The following is a 17,161-nucleotide window of genomic DNA, read 5'->3' on the forward strand; positions in this document are numbered from 1 at the left end:
GCGCTGCGTAATGGGGGCGGGGCCCCCGCGATATACGGAAGCGGAAGCGGCGCGCGGGCGCGGGGCGGCGCGCGCTGCCGGCAGCAGCCGCCGCCATGGAGGCGCGGGAGCCGCTGCGGGCCCTGCGCGGGGCGCTGCGCGCGGTGCTGGCGCGGGTCCGAGGTGGGGGCCGGGGCCGGGCGGGGGCCGGGCCGGGCCGGGCCGGGCCGCTGGCTGAGACCTCTCTCTGCCTTTACAGAGGGCGAACCGGGCGAGGGCCGCGAGCCGTTCGAGCTGCCGCGCTTCTGGGACGCGCTAGGTACGGGGCGGGGGGCGGGCGCGCCGTGCGCTGTGTCCGCGGGGCCGGGGCGTGGCGGGGCTCCGGCCCGGCCGCTGCAGCTGCCCTCCGCTCCAGGGCGCTAGCAGAGCAGCGGCCGGTATTGAACCGTTGTCAGAACTCGGTCTCTGAGGCCTTTGGTCTTTGTTGAAGCCTCGCAGCGCGTCCTGGTGAAGGTGTCGCGGAGCAGGACACGGAATGGGGTTGTGGATGTCACTGCCAGCTAAGCAAACAAACTAGAAAAAAAAGCAGATGTGGGACACATGCAACATGCATGGCACAAATACACCATGAATTTTTCTTCTGAAGTGAGATTTCGTTTATGTCTTTGTATTGCTTGGAAGGAAGAAATGATAATCAAGCAGTAGGGCAAAGTAGCATCAGAGATGTTGCTCATCTAGCCACTCTGTTCCTGTACCTGTTACCCAAGTTACTTTCTAGTCTTTTGCTCCCGTTCAATCCCTTCTAGGTCAGACATTCAAAGTGACATCACAGGAAGCTACAAAGTTGAGTCTGGTATTCTCAAAGCCTCCACTGACTTCTGCAGAGGTGAGTGAAAGCCCCACAGACCGTGAGGTATCTCTTGGTTCCCTTGACTAAAACATTTGGTTCAGTGCAAACAAGGGGTGTCAGTACAGGCTGTGCACTGTAGAGTGTATTAATCCAATTCAAGAATTGCCCAGGGACACAAACCAAATACAAGTATTCTTACAGTCTTTTCTAGAGCATCTACAGCTGGTTGATGATAGAGACAGGATATTGGATGGTACAGACCTTAAATCTGACAAAGAATATGCAACATTTTTGCTGCTAATTGAGAGAAATTTATCACACCTGTGGAGGAGAAAAAAAAAAAAGACCTCCGGTTCAGAATAATGATCTAAGCTACCTCTTCCTCTGATGCATGACCACAGCACCAGGATGTGTTTTGTTACCAAATCATGAGGCAACTTATGATGCATACAGCTTGTTTGCTGTATCTTGTGCTGTAGTAAGATGGTCATTACTCTGTTTCCCTTTTCTCAAAGCAATCTGAATGTGAGCGATTGCTCGTTAGACTTTCTAAATGCAGTGCAGCTATTAACTCATGGTTAATCCTTTTGCCTATCCATTTTCAGGATTCCCAGAAGCTGTGTGAAGATGTCCAAAATGCCATTCTTGCAGTTGCCACAGTGTACTACTGGCTCCCCAAGGGCCAAGGTGAGATGGTGACAGCAAGGGCAGGCACCACTATGTAGGGTGGTGGTTCATTTACCACCGTGTAAAGAAACCCAGTATTTTAGAGCCTAATATGAGATCTGGCATCTGCAAGAAAGCAGGTTATCGTGAGCAGGTAGTCTCATTATCAGCTGTGCTGTAGACTTGCAGCATGTTTATGAGTGAACCACTTATCTATCTACTCTTGCAGATTTTCATCTGTGAAAGGGTGATAATGCAGGAAGTAATATAGTTGATTGAGCATTTGTATTTATAAAGTGTCGAGATCCTTGTCCAAAGTCTGTTTGGAACTGGGGAACACAATTGCTTCCTTCAAGTTACTTGTAACTTCATTTCTGTGGTCTGTGTGTTCATCTTGGGCAGTTGCTTTCTGTTGGTGCTGACTTTGTGGCAACTTTCGTACTCTTTCTCAATCTCAACCAGGTACTACTCTTCGGAAGATGGTACGAGATGCTACCACTGAAGTTGTGGAAGGAATGGTCCAACTCACAGAAACAATTCTCAGTGCTCCATTGGAAAGGTAGTAATTTTCCAGAAAAAAAAAAGAAAAATGCTCCCCCCCAGTATCTGAGTGAGTAGGGCAGTGCTGGTGAGGGTAGTGAGGTTCAGCTGAGAGTCCAAATCATCAGACAAGCCCGTAGTGATGAGGTCAAGCTGGAAAGTCAGGCCAACAAATCAGGATTCGGGACAGGTCCAGAGAGAGTAAGTAGCATCAGACACCATCCAGTGATTGCCCAGCACGTCCATTACAATGAGTTGGATCTGAGATTAAGGCAGGAAGGTGAAATCAGTAGGTCAGAATCAAGGAAGTGTGAGACTGGCTGCAGACATAACTGCCACGCAGCTGCGATGTAGCACCAGCAGGGCCCAGTGAAAACCTCAGAGTAAAGCCATCTCCTAGGGTAAGGAAGGGCTGGCCCTCACTTCTAGCTTTCTTCACAACACCTCCTGTCAGCAAAGGAGCTGACCTTGTACATAGCCAGCTAAACTCTTCAACTGAGACAACTAAACTCCTGAGAGGGTGGAACATGCTCAAGGGCCTTATGGTACCCTCTGGTCCCAGTGACTGAGTCACGTACCTCTGCCTACATGGGGAAGAGATTTTCATCCTGTCTGTGGCAAGGAAAGATGCTGGGAACAGGATTCTCACAGAGGTGCTGATAGCTAGTTATTGGACCACTGTAGACTGCTTCCTCTCTTTATGTATTACACATACTGCCCCTTAGGCAGAGGTCAGCAGTGTCTAATACAGACTTCTGATTTGCATGGATTTTGAAAGATAAATAATATGCCTAAGCACCATGAGAGGCCTTCGTAAAAGGCTCCTTCTTCTTGTTCCAATGGATAATTCAACTCAGTAGGAGCCAGCACTTCTTGCTTTACACAGACATGAGATGGCAGGCTGGTTGGTGACATCCTTCCTTGTCTAAAGTTTCTACTAGTGCACGTCATCTTTGGTACAGAAAGTAATACAGTCTAGCAGAGTGTTGTTATTGAGTCTAACTTTGGGGGCCTTTGTTTTGTTTCAGCTTGTCTCAGGAGCAGCTTATATCAACTGGTGGTGTGTGGGAGGCGTGTGAGCAAGTATCCAACCTGCCACGAGGTGAGTACTGTATATAGAGAACAACAGAACTAGGATGCGTTGTCTTGGAATGTTGATAGCCCTTGCAAGGGGCATTCTAGCTAGTACAGCGAAGGCTCACTCGTTCTGCAAAACCCAACTGCTTCTGAAATGTGTAAGCTTGGAAGCTAGGCCAGATTCTTTGCATGGCAATGATGCAGCTCTGATCTCTTCAAAAAGTTTCATCTGATAATCTCAAGATCTAATGCTTGCAGACCTAGATGAACGTTGTTGCACTGATTTGAATCAGTGCAGCGCTGTAGTTTTCATCTTTTGCTTTTGCAGATAACCAGGCAGCAGTTGCGTCAGCCCTGGCCGCGTGTCTAGGTGTGGTCAAGGATGCTCTGGAGGAGATGGAACATGTAAGGAAGCCCCTAAGCCTTTGAGGAACCTGCAGTGATTGATTGCACTTACGGTTCAGTGATGGAACACAGAGATTGTTTTAGAACAAACTTAAATCAAATTTTGTATATGATATGAGCTAATTATTGTATTATGTCTGGATCTTAATGAGTTTTTAAACATGAGCCTGGTTTACTTTGTGTAAGGTTTCCATAAATCCATGTCCTGAATGGCAGAGCAGGGGTGTGGGATGGGGTGGCGGGGGTGGTTTAGGTTGGTGCAAGAATGATGCTGTGTGCCAGGTTCTTGCTGTTTGCTTTGTTGAATTGGAATGGGGGATTAGTTTTTCTTAATCCAGTCCTGCTAGGATTAACAGAATCTAGCAACTGAGATACTGGTTGGAGAGAGATTCCTCTGTAAATTATTTGTATGATTTCTAGATTATGTTTTCCCTTTCCTCTTGGGTATTGCTGGAATTGATGTTAGGCTCTGGGTTTTCAGTGCATCTGTGTTCTCAGGCTCTGGTGGAAGGGCAAGACCCCTACGGTGACATCATGGAAGATGAAGAGCTGGGCTTTCGGGGCAACAGAGATACCTATTGGTCAGAAGCTGACCGGAAGCTGCTTAGCTCCTGCATGGGGTTAATGAAGGCTTCGAAAGCTTGCCTGAAGAAGGCCTTGGGTGTCGTGAAGGCTTATGGCAAAGCTGATTCTCCAGAGCAGATCGCTCAGCTGGATGATCTTGCAGACATTGCTAATGAGATCAGTCCAAGGTAAGCAGGTCTTTCCCCATGCCTTTTTGCTCCAGAGCGGTCCCTGTCTTTTTTGAGGTCTAGAGAACAGATTAGGAAAACCTTCATGGTATTGAAGCTGTGAGCAGGTGGTGGGAAGACTATGATGGCATAGACTGTTGAGAGTTTTGTAGATTAGGAGAGGAGCATATGTTGCAGCTTGGGGTGGAGCTGTGGCCACGGCTCACTCTTAGTGTGAAGTGGCCACTCTGAGAAGGCTGAGAGAAGCATCCCAGGGGTATGACTGATGATGTCTCCTTGTCATGCGGTGCTGTTCCTGGCTTACATTCAGGGTGGCTGTAGGCTTTGACCAGGATCCCTGAACTGTGCCATCAGGACCTTTCTTCCATTGCTCCCTTCTCTTCTCTTCCAGTGTTGATGAGCTGGCACTGAGCATGTATCCACCTATGAACCAGCTGGCTGTGCGCCTCAATGTGAGTATCTGCAGCCTGCATGCAGGTCTACTTGCTTTGCCATAGAGAAGGGGAAGGCATCAAACTGGAGGGATTATGTGGCTGTCAGGGAGAGGAGGGTGTTAGTGACTGTCTCAGTAACAAGTTCTTAGGTATGACGAGTCCCCTTTGGCTCTTGTACACTTAGCTTCTGTCGGGTGGAAATGCATTCCTTGTCTTTACTCCTTCAGGGAAGAGCATGGCCCCTTGAGCCTTGGCTCTGAACTGTAATCCATGGAGATGTCCAGTGACAGTGACTGAGGAGAGTGAGGGCTAAGGCTGCTGGTGTACTGCATGTCTACTTTCTTCCTTGAGTAATGTAGGCTTGCTCAAATAAAGTTACCTAAATTAAAAATTCTCAGAGTGAGCGTGGTTCAGCACTGAAACAAGCTGCTCAGAGCAGCAGTGGAATCTCCATCCTTGGCAATACTTAAAACTTGACTGGGCAAGGCTCTGAGCAACCTGAACTTTGAGGTAGGCCTTGGTTTTAGCAGGAGGTTGTACTAGATGACTTCCAGGGGTTCTTTGCATGATAAATTAAGTATGTATCTTCTCATATCTCGAGATGTTTTTATTCTTAATTTTGGTTTCATTCCTTTGGCCAGTGGCTTGATTTCGGATGGTAAAAAAGAAAGTATTGCTTAATATCAAATTGCATTACAGTCAGTCGCTTGTAACTTCATGCCTTTATATCAGTTACTAATTTCTAATAGACTTACCTTTTTAAAGAAAAAAAACAACCACATTTTAACATATGCTTTAAAAACCAGCTCGTTTTTATTTTCACCTATCCCAGCCAGCAGTAGGTCAAGTGACACTCCCAGCACAGCACTGATAAATAGCTTCCTTCTTCAGGATCTGTGGCAGTTTTACTCATTGTTGACTCTGTTGGGCATTCCTGCACCCCCCTTTCTTTTCTAGTACTGTTGAGCACCTATTTTTCCATGTATGACTCACTTTATTTCCCGTTTGTTTCTTTCTAGGCTGCTAAATTGGCCTCGGTATTAAAGAAAGTCTTAGAGATTACAAAGTGAGTATGAGTTACAGTTTTATAAGTGTGTGTTCCCTCCTGTGAAGGTTGATATCTTTCTGCCTCCTGTTAAAGATGATGCATTTCTAGACAGTAAATACTGGCATTTTGCAATAATTATGATGTTAACCAGTCACAAAGGGATGGGAGTGAGAAAAGGATGGTAGAGATTAAAGTGGTTCCCACTGAAGACGTGTATGTGTTAAGATTTGGGACTAGAAACAAGGGTTCTTCCTTGTTCAAAGCACTCTGGGGCTATAGCAGTCCTGTTTTAATGCTGTAGTAATTCAGCACTTCGCAATACCTGTGTGTTGTCTGGATGCATAGGTGTAAGATGCCAGGGAGGCTTTCCTAATGAATTTCCTCCACTTTTGCAGGGCAAGCCATGTATGTCCACCATCAGAGGAAGGCTGGGTGCAGTTTCTCACTGGTGCAGTAGATCACAACATGAACAAAATCAAGAACTTCACACAGGGTCAACTTTAGCTCTTCCATGTCTGCTTGTGTTGCTGTCACTGGCTCTGGCATATGCTTTTCTAGTTAATCTCACTGTTCTCCAGCTACTGGGAGAATGATGAGAACAGTGTTTTTAGGAGAGAACTTTACTGCCACTTGATAAAACTTTCCCAGGAAGTCACTCTTTGCCATTGCAGAAGGTGTCATTTTGCTTGGATTCCTGGGATGGTGGTGGTGCTGCATCTTAATGCTGTGAACGTGCCCCATTTTTCAGAAATTACAACTACTTTGGGGTTCAAAGAACAATAAAATATTGCTAGATTTGCATGAGTGGCTTGATCTGTTTTCAGGTGGCAGAAGATGTATACAGAAGGAAAGTGTCTTGCTTCTTGTGCAAGCAGTCCAATGAACTACTAAAAAATATGCAGCAGTGCTATTTCCTGCCGGACCTTAGAGAAGAGTGAACTATCTTTCTCTTTTCTGTTTCCTCAGCAGTAGAATATATTATTTACTTCTTCACCAACATCAAGGATCTGTAGGGGGATAAGAGTGTATCTCTAGAGAAAGGCTACATCTATCATCACTTGGAAGTTCTACAATATCCTTTTTTGCCATGGATAGGGAAAAATCACTTAAGTGGTGGGTTCAGCACATATGCATGGTGAGAAATGCAGCATCTGCACGAGCATTAGCCTGTCTTTCTCATGAGGTTCAGCTTACGAAAGTAGAGAGTGGGCATAGTGGCAGATGGGAGAGAGTTGAGTTTGTACAAATAATCAAAGTCAGACATGGTTTAAAATATAACTTTAATTAAACTCTTAACATCTATGCTTGCCTAAGATCAGGGCGCAGATCGTGACCACTCATTTTTTAAACAGGACAGCAGGACCTGTTCTAAGTTGGGCGTCAGGCAGCTGCAATGTCGATAGTTTTGTAGCTCTTCAGGTTCTGGAGCTGAAGGCAGGTAAGATATGCAGTGAGTCTTCTGGGCCCTGCTTGGGTGGGAGTGAATGGGATTTGCAGCTCTTGAATGCTTTTAGGTTGCACAGAGCCCAGCCTGAAAGGTGAGAAGGTGTTATACATGAAGTGCTTCTCTTTGTATTTCTAGTTCCCAGGGCCCAGGAGATGCATTTGCTAGACAGGAGTGTGTACCAAAAAAAAGAAAGGAAAAAACCCAGAAGGCGGCTAGCAGCTATCTAAACTACCCCATGGAATTGTGAGGGAGATAGGACCAGAGGGTTGAACTCCCCATGGAGGCATCTGAGGTTACTTTTTCCTAATGCAGCTTCTTGAGAGAAATGTGGGGTCTTTTTCACGTGAAGGAGAGCTTGTGTTTTTGGATCACTCTTGACTAAGTCAAGTTTGCCTGGTTCTTCAGCAGAAAAGGGAAAGACACTGTTAAAATTGTACCCAGGCTCTGTCTTTATTGCTGACAGTGGGTAATGGGTAGAAACATATGCCACAAACAGTACAATTTTACTGATGTTCAGGTGGCTAGCTAAAAAGCAGTTGATTTCTCAACAGCAAATAATTTCTAAATTTCATAGCTCACTTCAGATACCTATAACTGTTGTTTAATGTGTTTTTCTGCCCAGGTCTTGTGGTGCTTCTCTTGCTCTACCCTTTTTGTTGGCATGAGGCTTTCCTTCTGCTCTCTAGGCCTTTGGGGTTGAAGCTTTCACAGATGTCATGCTGGCTTCAACTTAATTATTACACGTGTGTTGAAAGTTCTGTTATCTGGCTTTTCCCCTTTTCAGTGTGAAAATCTTCTGTATTATGTTAAATAAAGGACAGGATGCCTGAGGCTTTCATGCTGTAGCAGTCTCTTCCTGCCATGTTGTTGCCTGCTTATTTTTGGGGAGAGCCTTTCCTGTGCAAGGGTTTATCTAGTTTGTTATTGTGTCTCTATTCCCATTTACCGTTCTTAGAAAGATCCATTGGTTTGCACTTACGTGTACTTCCTTTGTCTGTAAATGAGCCCTCGTCCTGCAACCACTATCACACACTTCTCCAAGGGTTCAGTGAGAGAGTTCAGGAGGCTGATTTTTGCCATGCTTGGCTGATATTGTACCATGTTCTCTGGAAACTGTTAAAAGAAGGATATGAGCTGAAACTAAGAGAAACAAAGAAATTCTTCGATGATTAAAGGGAGATAAATGATTTTTTGGTGTCAGAGGTCTCAGCCTGAGCTGGCAGTTGCCAGAAGAGGCAAAGTCCAGCTCACTTTCTTTTCAGCTAGTCTGCTGTGGTTTCCTTCTGCAGCCTCTGATTTCCGACTGGTGAGTTAGGAGTCATTGGGATTTCCTTATGCTCACACTAGACAAGGTAGAAGAGGGAGTACTGTATACAACAGTGTGGCACAACTCGCCTTGCCCAAACTGATGTGTCAGTGCTTTGAAAGAAGACAGCATGAGGAAAGCCCCTCAACCCAGCAGAATTTTTTTGCTGCTTATGAGCAGAATTTTTTTGCTGCTTATGACTATGAAAGCTGTTTTCTCACTACAGCAGTAACAGAATGATAAACGAATCTAACCTCAATAGTGAGAGGGGGGTCACAAATGCTGATCTCTTCCTGTGCAAAGTACATGTAGACAGAGTCCTCTTCTCTTAGCATGGCAGTCAGCTTAAGTAGATGGTTCTCTCCCAGCTCTTTTCTGTACCATGAGTAAGGCACCAAGACCTGCAGGTTGCTTGCTGAAATAGAACGTTGAAATACAGATGACAGTGCAGATGATGAGTACAGTCTGGTGTTAGCTGGCACCTAGGAGTGCTTAGTGCCCAACATTGTACTGAAAACTGCAGCGTAAGAGGTTAAGTGATCCCTACTGGATTTGCAGATTCAAAATCTCCAAGGTGATATTGTCAGTGTTTTATTTTAATCGCCTACAGTCAGCTATTCAGCCAGTCTTTTGTAAACTTGTGGCTAAGTGCATTTTTCCTGAAGCAAGAGGACTAGATATACTTTTCTAGCCATGCATCCAGTAGAGTCCTTACCTTCATTGCTTTTGAGGATAAAATGAAACTCTTCCTTCCAAAGTTGGCTAATGGGCACACCATTATAATGTAGAGACTGGGCCCCAGCTACGAGGTGAATAGACTTTTCTCTACCACTGTGGTTAGACACTTCAATGGAAAGAGGAACATCTTGTCCCAGTAGCAGAGAACTCTTTGACTGGAGGTGGATGAAAAGGTTAACTGGCTCTTCAAGGGCGATAGGAATGGAGCTAAACTGTGTTTCGTCGCTGCTGCTGGTTGTCTCAAGTTTCTTTACATTTCTGTAGGCTTTATCAAGTACTTCTTTTTCCTGAAGAGAACCTGTCATAAATAAAGGGAGCCCATATTGTAGTATTCTTTACTGTTTACTACTGTGAAGCAGTAAATGCAGAAGGATGGTGTTGAATTATCCTGGTGGTACTGCAGATAACTGTTTCAAAGAGCATAAAGAGATACCCTGTTGTGCTTCTGCTTGGAGCAGTTTGAGAATTTCAACTGACAGGATATTCATTGGATGTACTTTAAAGACCTACTTGGAAAGATTTGTCATAGTTTTTAAAGCACCTCGGCACTAATATCTGTCAAAGAGGCTGTAGCTGGGGCACGGTGCTATGTTCTCTTGTGAAGGACTGCAGCTAAGGAGACAACATGCCACAGGCTAAGATGGGATGCAAGTGTTGGGTCAGGGAAACAACAGTGCTCTAATAGATTCTGAAGGGGGAGCTACTTTTTGAGAGAGATTTACACAATATCTGGGAGCACAACAGCCCTTTTCAGAAAGCTGGAGTCTGAAGTATATCTATATGCATTACAGGGGTAATGGGAGGTGAATATATAGAGTGTACAGGTAACAGAAATCAGGAAATAAGGTTTTCCAGGCAGGAATGTGCCTGATAAAGGAAGGTTTGGCCTTTTAGAGAGCTGGTTAGTGTAATTAAGCAGGATGAAATTTGGGGTATGACCTGTGCTTTGATTCTGTAGACAGCAAGAGTAAGGTGTTCTTGTGCCATTCAGGAAGGGAAAGTAGTGAGAAGCGGATGACCCTAATGCTCTGGTATGGCTCTGCTCCCTAGACCTTTACTCTTCATTTGTAACGCTGCAGGGAACGTGCTTAGCCACTTGCCCACCCTTTACCTTCAGGGTACTTGTAATTGTGTGTGATGTCCTCACAGCGTTCACTGCCCACACTCTTGGTGCTGATGTTGTTGCCAGTGTACTTTGTGCCACTGAGAGCTGGCTTGAGGGTGTCATCTGCTTTTTGTATCCAGACCTGGCACTTGGCATTGATGGCAGCAAAGAAGTAGCAGACATCATAATCAACTTCTGTGTCCCCTTTCTTGATGGCTTGAACAGGAGCTGGCCCACAGAAGGATGGACCTGAAGAGAAAATATGGCCCAGTTAAGATTCAGATGCTTTACCAACTAGACCTGTGCTTAGTTTAGACCTATACTGGGAGTGGTGAAGTATCTAGTTTAGGAGGACATTAGGGAGCAGTGCTGTGATAGATCTCTTAGAGCTACACAAGCTGCACAGACCAAACAGGTGAATGATGATTTAGTGCTTAAAGTCAACAGGATGAGTCCCCATCCTTTTGTATCCTTCCACTGGAAGTCGGAGAAGGGAGGAATATTGAACTGCTTTATTTGCTCCCCTTCCCCCCAGCCCCCAAGCCCATCTTTGATACCTTACCTCTGCTTTTTTCCTGATAGGTGGCATCCAGTGCCTGCCACCCGCTGTACCCTGGTAGCAAGTCTGCTCGAGCCATCCAGCATTCGTTCCAAACGTGGAAGGTCCTGCAAGAGACAACATCACATGCTTATACGAAAGGACTGAGCCCTGAGGTACAGTAAAGTTTTAGACAAACCACAGCCAATTCAGGCTCCTTTGGGAGAGCTCAAGTGCATGTTGAGGGGAGCAGAGACTGTTTTTTGACACTAGTGGAGTTTCTCCAGATGGACTGGGCTATCTTTCTTTCCTTGTGGGCTCTAGGAACAGGGCACTCTTCAGTTTGGGTTGCAGCAGTTTCTCAACAGATCATGTAGACAGGATCTCAGCTGATCTGTCTCCTATCCACCTCCCTGCAGCTGTTTATCTCTTTCTTTTCCCCCACTTTATCACTTTCTAGATCCAGGTATTGTCTGAAATTCTTGCTTGGGCCCTGCCACGTTTTCTTACCAGATACGGGCACTCTTGTCTTTTGTAAGCAGTGTTCCATCTTCATTATAATACTCATTCACACTCAGGCTGCTGTTAGTGTTGTGAGCCCACGTGAAGCCTGTGACCACCCTGGTAGGAATTCCCAGGCACCTCAGAACTGTGCAGAAGAAAGAGCTCTGAATCAGTTGTGCATCCTGACCTAAGGGTGCCTCTGCTGATAGAGGTAGAGCCTCTTTTGGTGCTAGGCCTATTAGGAACGGCACCAGGCCTGCTGTTTGGACTTTGCAAGAGGCGTTGCCCCCCTCAGGAAATAGTTCAGTGAATGGTGCCTACTGGTACTCTTATCTCAAAGCTAGCAATGCTGAATGTTGATGAGGGAACTCTGAGGATCTGCCTCTCATCTAAAGATTGAAGGTTACGTTACTGGGATCTGTGTTAATCACTAAATTAGGCATACGCTAGATGTTCTGCAGACCAAATAAGGCTTTGCTCAACACAAAAGTCTTTGAACCACCACAGTACCTGAGCACATGACTGCAGCAAAGACCCAGCACTGCCCGTAGCGGACAGGCCTGCATTGCGACACTACCCACTGCCGGAGGATGGGGCTGCTTCCCAGCCACTTGGAAGGGGGTGTCCCGTTAGAGTACTGCCCAGTCTCACATTCTGTAAGGATTCCTCTAAACTCATCGCAGTTCAGCTGCAGGGAAGGAGGAGAGAAAGGTGGATTAAGGAATTGCCTGTCTTTGGTAGGTACACCTCATCCTGTTTGATGAAGCTGCTCCCAAGGCAGAGGAAACCAAAAGGATTTTTTTGTACAAAGTGTGAAGGTCGTGGCTGAGCAGAACAGGTGCAGCAGTCTCCCCTGAGATTTATTCACTAAGTGTACTGTCAGTGGTAAGAAACTCCTGCAGCACTGCTTGTCTGCTGCAGGAATATCAGGAAGGGCTGGAGATGGGCAGGAGGTGGTGTTTGGAGCAGCCCTGGGCAGGCTTCCTCTTTGGGCAGTGGGTTGCCATAATCTGGAGTGAGGAGATGGTTAGCCTTTGCTCCGCATTCGGGTCTTCCCTGACGGGGTCGGGGCTGCTCTCTGCTCTCCTTACCATGGCAGCCACTGTGCGGCAGATGTAAACAGGGCTCTTGCGCTGGGTGTGATCCTTGTCTCCTTGATGGCGTTCACCTACATCCAGCAGAGTGAAGCAGATGTCAACAATATCCTCCTCAAACTGAAACAAGAACATGTAATTTCAGGAAGTTTGGCCTGAACATGTGTTCTCTGGAGTCCCTGCAAGGGTTTGTAACTAAGCAGATTATTTTTCCCTTCCTGCTGATAGTCTTATGTAAGTGGGATGTGGAGGAGAGCTCCAGGCAGAGATTTGGAGGGGGAGTACAACATGCTAAAGGCACACCTACAGCTTTATTGAAGCGAGGTGAGAAATGCAGTAGCATGATACTGCATCCCCCATTGAGGGAAATTGATGCTTTTCTGGAGCATTATGTAGTTTGGCACAAAGGTATTTTTGTGATCTGGTGGCACTAAAGTGGAATAAAAGCTCATTCTAATCACTGGCTATGTCAGATGGCCTTGGGCAAGTTGGAAGATCTCCTTGTCCTCACTTTACCTGTAAAACAGAGACAGTATTACTAAGCTCTGTAAAATTCTTTATATCTGTTGATGAAAGGAAAGCACACAAAGTGCAGATAGAGATCAATGCATTTCTTCATAGAGGACAGCCTGAGAAGGTAGCTAAAAGTACATATACTGGGTTATGGGACTTCATACACAGGTCCCGTTATGCACATGTTAGACAAAGACAAGAGTGCAGAGAGCAAGTTCCTTCATCAAAGCCACAGTATGGAAATGGATAGCATCCTGTACACATAGGAGATAAGCACCCTTCCGCTGCTGGTGGCTGTAAAAGAGCACAGACATACTGGACCTCTTGCTTACCTGGCTGAAGTCCCAGGGTTGTGCTAGAACTGCATTTTCAGTCCCCCAGTAGATGACACCCTCTTGGTTTAAAATGTACTCCTGCCGCTGTGCCTCATTAGCCAAGAACACCTCATCTTCTAGATTAGAGGAAAAAAGCATCAGGAAGAAAGCATTCCTGGTCTCAGGTGCACTTGCATCTTTCTTACATCAGCTGACTCCACTGCACTCCAGGGGCTTTGGCTGTCCCTGGCATTCTGCCCTGGAAAAATACTACAGATTCTGAATCATAGCAAAGAAGAATTTCATTGTCGTCTCTGTTTCCTTATTCAAAAAGTTCCTCCAGACCCAGGCTATTGCACTAGTTAGCTCTTTTACTATCCTGGTTGTTGACTTCTCTATTCCTAAGAAAGATAAAGTGGCCTTAATCAGACCAATTATAATCTTCACTCATCTTAAAATCTTTATTAATAGGAAAAACACTTCATTGAACATTTTTCCCTTAGCAGGAGGGCAGGGCTCTGGCAGCAGAGTACCCCAGGAATGGAGTAGAAGTGCTGAGGCAGACAGCTTTGAGCTTTTATTAGCCCCTGGAGCTGGGCAGGAGTGGTGGGAAGTACTGGGTGAGTCAGCCTCAACCTCCACGGAGGCAGAGTGCCAGAGCTCAAAAGCTGGTTTTGTGAAGTGACTGATCCCAGCCTGCCTTTCTGTTTCTGACCACATACCTTGACACCAGGGATTAAAGAGAAGGGTGAAATTGCCCAGGAGATGGGAGGACTTGGAGGCATGTAAAAGCAGAGTGTACTGGCCGATGGGAGCATTGGCAGGTGTGTTCACAGAGATGGTCCAGGAGCATGGGTCCTGTTCTTTCAGTGCTGCGCTCCACTGCCTCTGGTCTCCCAGGCTGGAGATGGGGAATTCAGTCTGGGTTCCATCTGCTTTGGAAGGATGTGATCCTGCAGCCAAAGAGATCTGGTTGTGTTTATTCCAGACAGGCATCATCACCCCATGCAGACTGCAGAGACCTCGTCTATATCTGGAGCCATAGCTCTGCTTTCTTGGGAGAGAGTCTTAACCCTTTAGCAGCTTAATGCCTAGTGAATCTTCCTGAGGTTAGTCCTGCACTCAGGCCTCCACGTTTGAAAGTGGGGTGTGTATTTCATTGATTTGTAGAAAGCAGGAACCAGAATGGTGCTGGCCTGCTGCTCCTGGGATTCAGTGTCTCATAACAAAAGCCACAGCCAAATGTTCAGATTATGGTAAAACACTCTGGGCCTGAATAATGCTGCCCTTCTCAGGGGTCTCACTAGAAAACACTCTTAACAGAAAACATCTGTTACAGGCGAAGTTTGAACATTCCTAAACCAAAAGCCAAGAGGGAGGACAGATCCTGTGTGTACTTCCAAATCGCAGAGTAGTGAACCTGCAGTGGTTATTGTGCTGCAGTGTCTCTTCCGTGACCCTGCAGTCCCAGAAGCAGGAGACTCTGCTCTGCCTTAGATAAACAGTTCACTGGCCTCACTGCTAAATGTAGGTACCTCTTTCCAGCTCTGGAGATGGCTCTTGCCACCAGCTCTGTTCTTCAGCTGGGTGGAGGACCAGAGCCCTGATAGGTATGGTAATGTTACCTGTCTGTACTATGAGGAAGGTCCGCTTCAGCTGCTGCAGGTAGCTGTGTATTGGAGCGGAGAAGCTTACAGTGATAGTGAATGGCTGCCCCCGCCTCACCATAAGCCTTTCAGTGCTGATTTCTTCTGTGTGGTGGTTATTGTTGTTCATTGTGATCTTGAAATCACATTTTTTGATGCTCAGACCTGTAGTGTGAGAAGATAAAGAGTGAGTTTGGGGCTGTGAGCTGCCCACAGTCTGGCCCTGGGCCACGCAAACAGCTGACCGTGTGTTCTTCCACTCAGACAGTGCCCCCCTGCCTTTGATACTTCCTGCCCAGTAACTCTAAGGGCCTTCGCTCTGAGCTTGGTTGTTCTGGTGTCAAATGGTGAATGAGCTGCCTTTGCTTATACCTTAGCATCACTAAGTGAACCAAGTGATTATGCAAACGCTCCTTCCTGCCTGGGAAAGGACATGGAATAGACCTGAGCATACAAATCATACAGGTGTTGTGATTAGTACCAAGCATGCACTGGTGACTACATTTGGAGTCTTACTCTGTGCACTTAAGGGCACCAACAGCACTCAAAGCAGCATCTCTCCTTGTAGATACATGGTTGAAACCATGCACAGGAGACAAGCTATTACACCCCACTTGCAGTGTGGGTGCAAGCTCTTCCAGCAGTTACTGCACTGTGTATGTCTGATAGACACCAAAGACCAGCAGCTGGTGCAGACGTCCCTGCTGGTTCAAATGCAGTGTGGCTGCGTAGTCCTGGACGTATGCTGGATGGCAGCAAATCGCACACCAGCTCTTTCTTCTTTGCACTACATTAGCTGTCTATCCCACACCCAGAGCTGCAGGAGACACAAGAGCTCTTCCTCCTCCTGTGTCCTGCACATGCATCATACACATCATAAATGCTTCTGTCCAGCACCAGAAGAGAGAAAAAAATTGTCACAATTCCAAGCACCCAGTTTGGAGCTCAGTGGCTGTAGTGTGATCATACACTTGCACTTTTTGTCTAGTTTTGGTGGTGTTCTTAATCTTTCCAGACTTCTTGCTGAGAAGCAGGTAACACCCTGTTTTTTCTCAGCCTTGAGATCATCCGGACCTCACTTAATCTTTTCAGCTCCCAACTCATCACTAAGATCCTTGAACTTGTGGCTTGTAACTGCTGCCCCTTATATGACGCTTCCTGTACCTACCTCCCCTTGCTGACCCAGACTCCACCCTTTGTTCCAGCTGCTAAAACAAAAACAAAAACAACAACAAAAAAAATAATCCACAGAGCATTCCCCCGCTACCTAAAGCCATTGCTCCCATGGCAAAGCCACAACTACTATTCTTTGCAGTTTTCATTGGTCTGCTCTCTCCTTATGTCTGTCTTGCCTTGTCCTCTGCATTGATACCTACTCCCACTGCTGTTGACCCTTCTGCCTTTGTTGTAGGAGTCCCACCGCATTGTGTGCTTTGTTTCTTTTTTCCCATAGGAATTTTGTCATGCGTTGTTTTCAGTGAACTGTTTTGATCACCCTTTACAACTGTCCCCATTCATAGCCCTGCACCAGTTTAAGCTTTACAGAGCCACCTCTGACCATATATTTTCTTTGAGATGTAGATGTTTGTATGCTGGTGAGTCTCATGCAGTGTGGCTCCTTCTCCTTCATATGACTTTTCATGGATCTTATTGTCACTTTCTTCAAGGTTGCTTGGAACCTGGACCTTCTCCTTGCTCAAGTGACTAAAACACTTTCATCTTTCTGCTTCAGTTCTGTAGTCTGGCTGACCTCCTCACACCCCCTGCCCTCCCTCCCCTACATTAAGGATAACTCTCTTCCTTCACTGCCAGACTCTCACATGTCTGTCTGAGCTGCCTCTTGCTTCTTTCAAACTCCTCTTCAGCACTGATACCAGCTTTTGTTTGCTGTCCCTTTCTATGCGTTCTCCATGCAGGTGAACCCCCATAGCCTTTAGAGCACTTACTTGGCTCCTGTGCTGTAAGAAGTTCACCTCTTCTGCAAGCCTCATGAACACTGTCTTGGAGCAGGGACAGTTGTTTTTCCTGACAGACAACTGGCAAATGCTTGGGACTAACCAAAGTGATTTTTGCTTACCTTGGCCCATGTCTTGTTCCCTGTGCCGTGAAAGTCTTCAGCTCCTGCTTAATCTGGTGGTCAATGGCTCCTTCCTTCAGTTTGCCTTAAAAATTATCCACTTGCAAAGTTGCTTGCTCAATTTCTTT

At 46.2% G+C, this 17,161-nt stretch overlaps 2 protein-coding genes across 3 annotated transcripts; one reads left to right on the forward strand and one right to left on the reverse strand.

The window, feature by feature from the left end:
- The first annotated feature begins 58 nt into the window (after positions 1 to 58).
- Positions 59 to 8,029, forward strand: CCNDBP1 (cyclin D1 binding protein 1). The gene is made up of 12 exons (XM_074920588.1): positions 59 to 162; positions 239 to 298; positions 786 to 865; positions 1,435 to 1,516; positions 1,958 to 2,054; positions 3,064 to 3,137; positions 3,441 to 3,517; positions 4,016 to 4,269; positions 4,661 to 4,721; positions 5,723 to 5,769; positions 6,147 to 7,189; positions 7,821 to 8,029. The coding sequence occupies exons 1-11, from the start codon at positions 96 to 98 to the stop codon at positions 6,253 to 6,255; spliced, it is 1,008 nt and encodes a 335-aa protein (XP_074776689.1). The 5' UTR covers positions 59 to 95; the 3' UTR covers positions 6,256 to 7,189; positions 7,821 to 8,029.
- LOC141967142 (protein 4.2-like) lies at positions 7,132 to 17,161 on the reverse strand. Of its 2 annotated transcripts, XM_074920587.1 has the most exons (14): positions 17,034 to 17,101; positions 16,125 to 16,161; positions 14,936 to 15,121; positions 14,033 to 14,263; positions 13,329 to 13,447; positions 12,481 to 12,603; positions 11,900 to 12,077; positions 11,396 to 11,534; positions 10,910 to 11,013; positions 10,354 to 10,596; positions 9,220 to 9,540; positions 8,759 to 8,919; positions 8,178 to 8,311; positions 7,132 to 7,282 (listed from the first exon to the last, which is right to left on the reverse strand). In XM_074920587.1, exons 3-14 carry the CDS (start codon positions 15,084 to 15,086, stop codon positions 7,132 to 7,134), a joined length of 2,055 nt encoding a protein of 684 aa, XP_074776688.1. In that variant the 5' UTR covers positions 15,087 to 15,121; positions 16,125 to 16,161; positions 17,034 to 17,101. The 2 variants fall into 2 exon arrangements, with proteins under 2 accessions (XP_074776688.1, XP_074776687.1); XM_074920586.1 differs by lacking the exon at positions 16,125 to 16,161 and having other exon boundaries at positions 17,034 to 17,161.

This window comes from Athene noctua, chromosome 16, assembly GCF_965140245.1.
Source record: "Athene noctua chromosome 16, bAthNoc1.hap1.1, whole genome shotgun sequence".
In the NCBI taxonomy this organism is placed as follows: Eukaryota; Metazoa; Chordata; class Aves; order Strigiformes; family Strigidae; genus Athene; species Athene noctua.

What these genes read in the sequence shown, in the direction of transcription:
- CCNDBP1 (XM_074920588.1), top strand. Translation starts at nt 96, where the DNA reads ATGGAGGCGCGGGAGCCGCTGCGGGCCCTGCGCGGGGCGCTGCGCGCG. An exon ending in CTGGCTCCCCAAGGGCCAAG is followed by an intron (nt 1,517 to 1,957) that starts GTGAGATGGTGA and finishes AATCTCAACCAG; the next exon opens with GTACTACTCTTCGGAAGATG. An exon ending in AGCTGGCTGTGCGCCTCAAT is followed by an intron (nt 4,722 to 5,722) that starts GTGAGTATCTGC and finishes GTTTCTTTCTAG; the next exon opens with GCTGCTAAATTGGCCTCGGT.
- LOC141967142 (XM_074920586.1), bottom strand. An exon ending in CTTCCTCATAGTACAGACAG is followed by an intron (nt 14,264 to 14,935) that starts GTAACATTACCA and finishes CTTTGGCTGCAG; the next exon opens with GATCACATCCTTCCAAAGCA. An exon ending in TACAGACAAAGGAAGTACAC is followed by an intron (nt 7,283 to 8,177) that starts GTAAGTGCAAAC and finishes CTCACCTTTCAG; the next exon opens with GCTGGGCTCTGTGCAACCTA.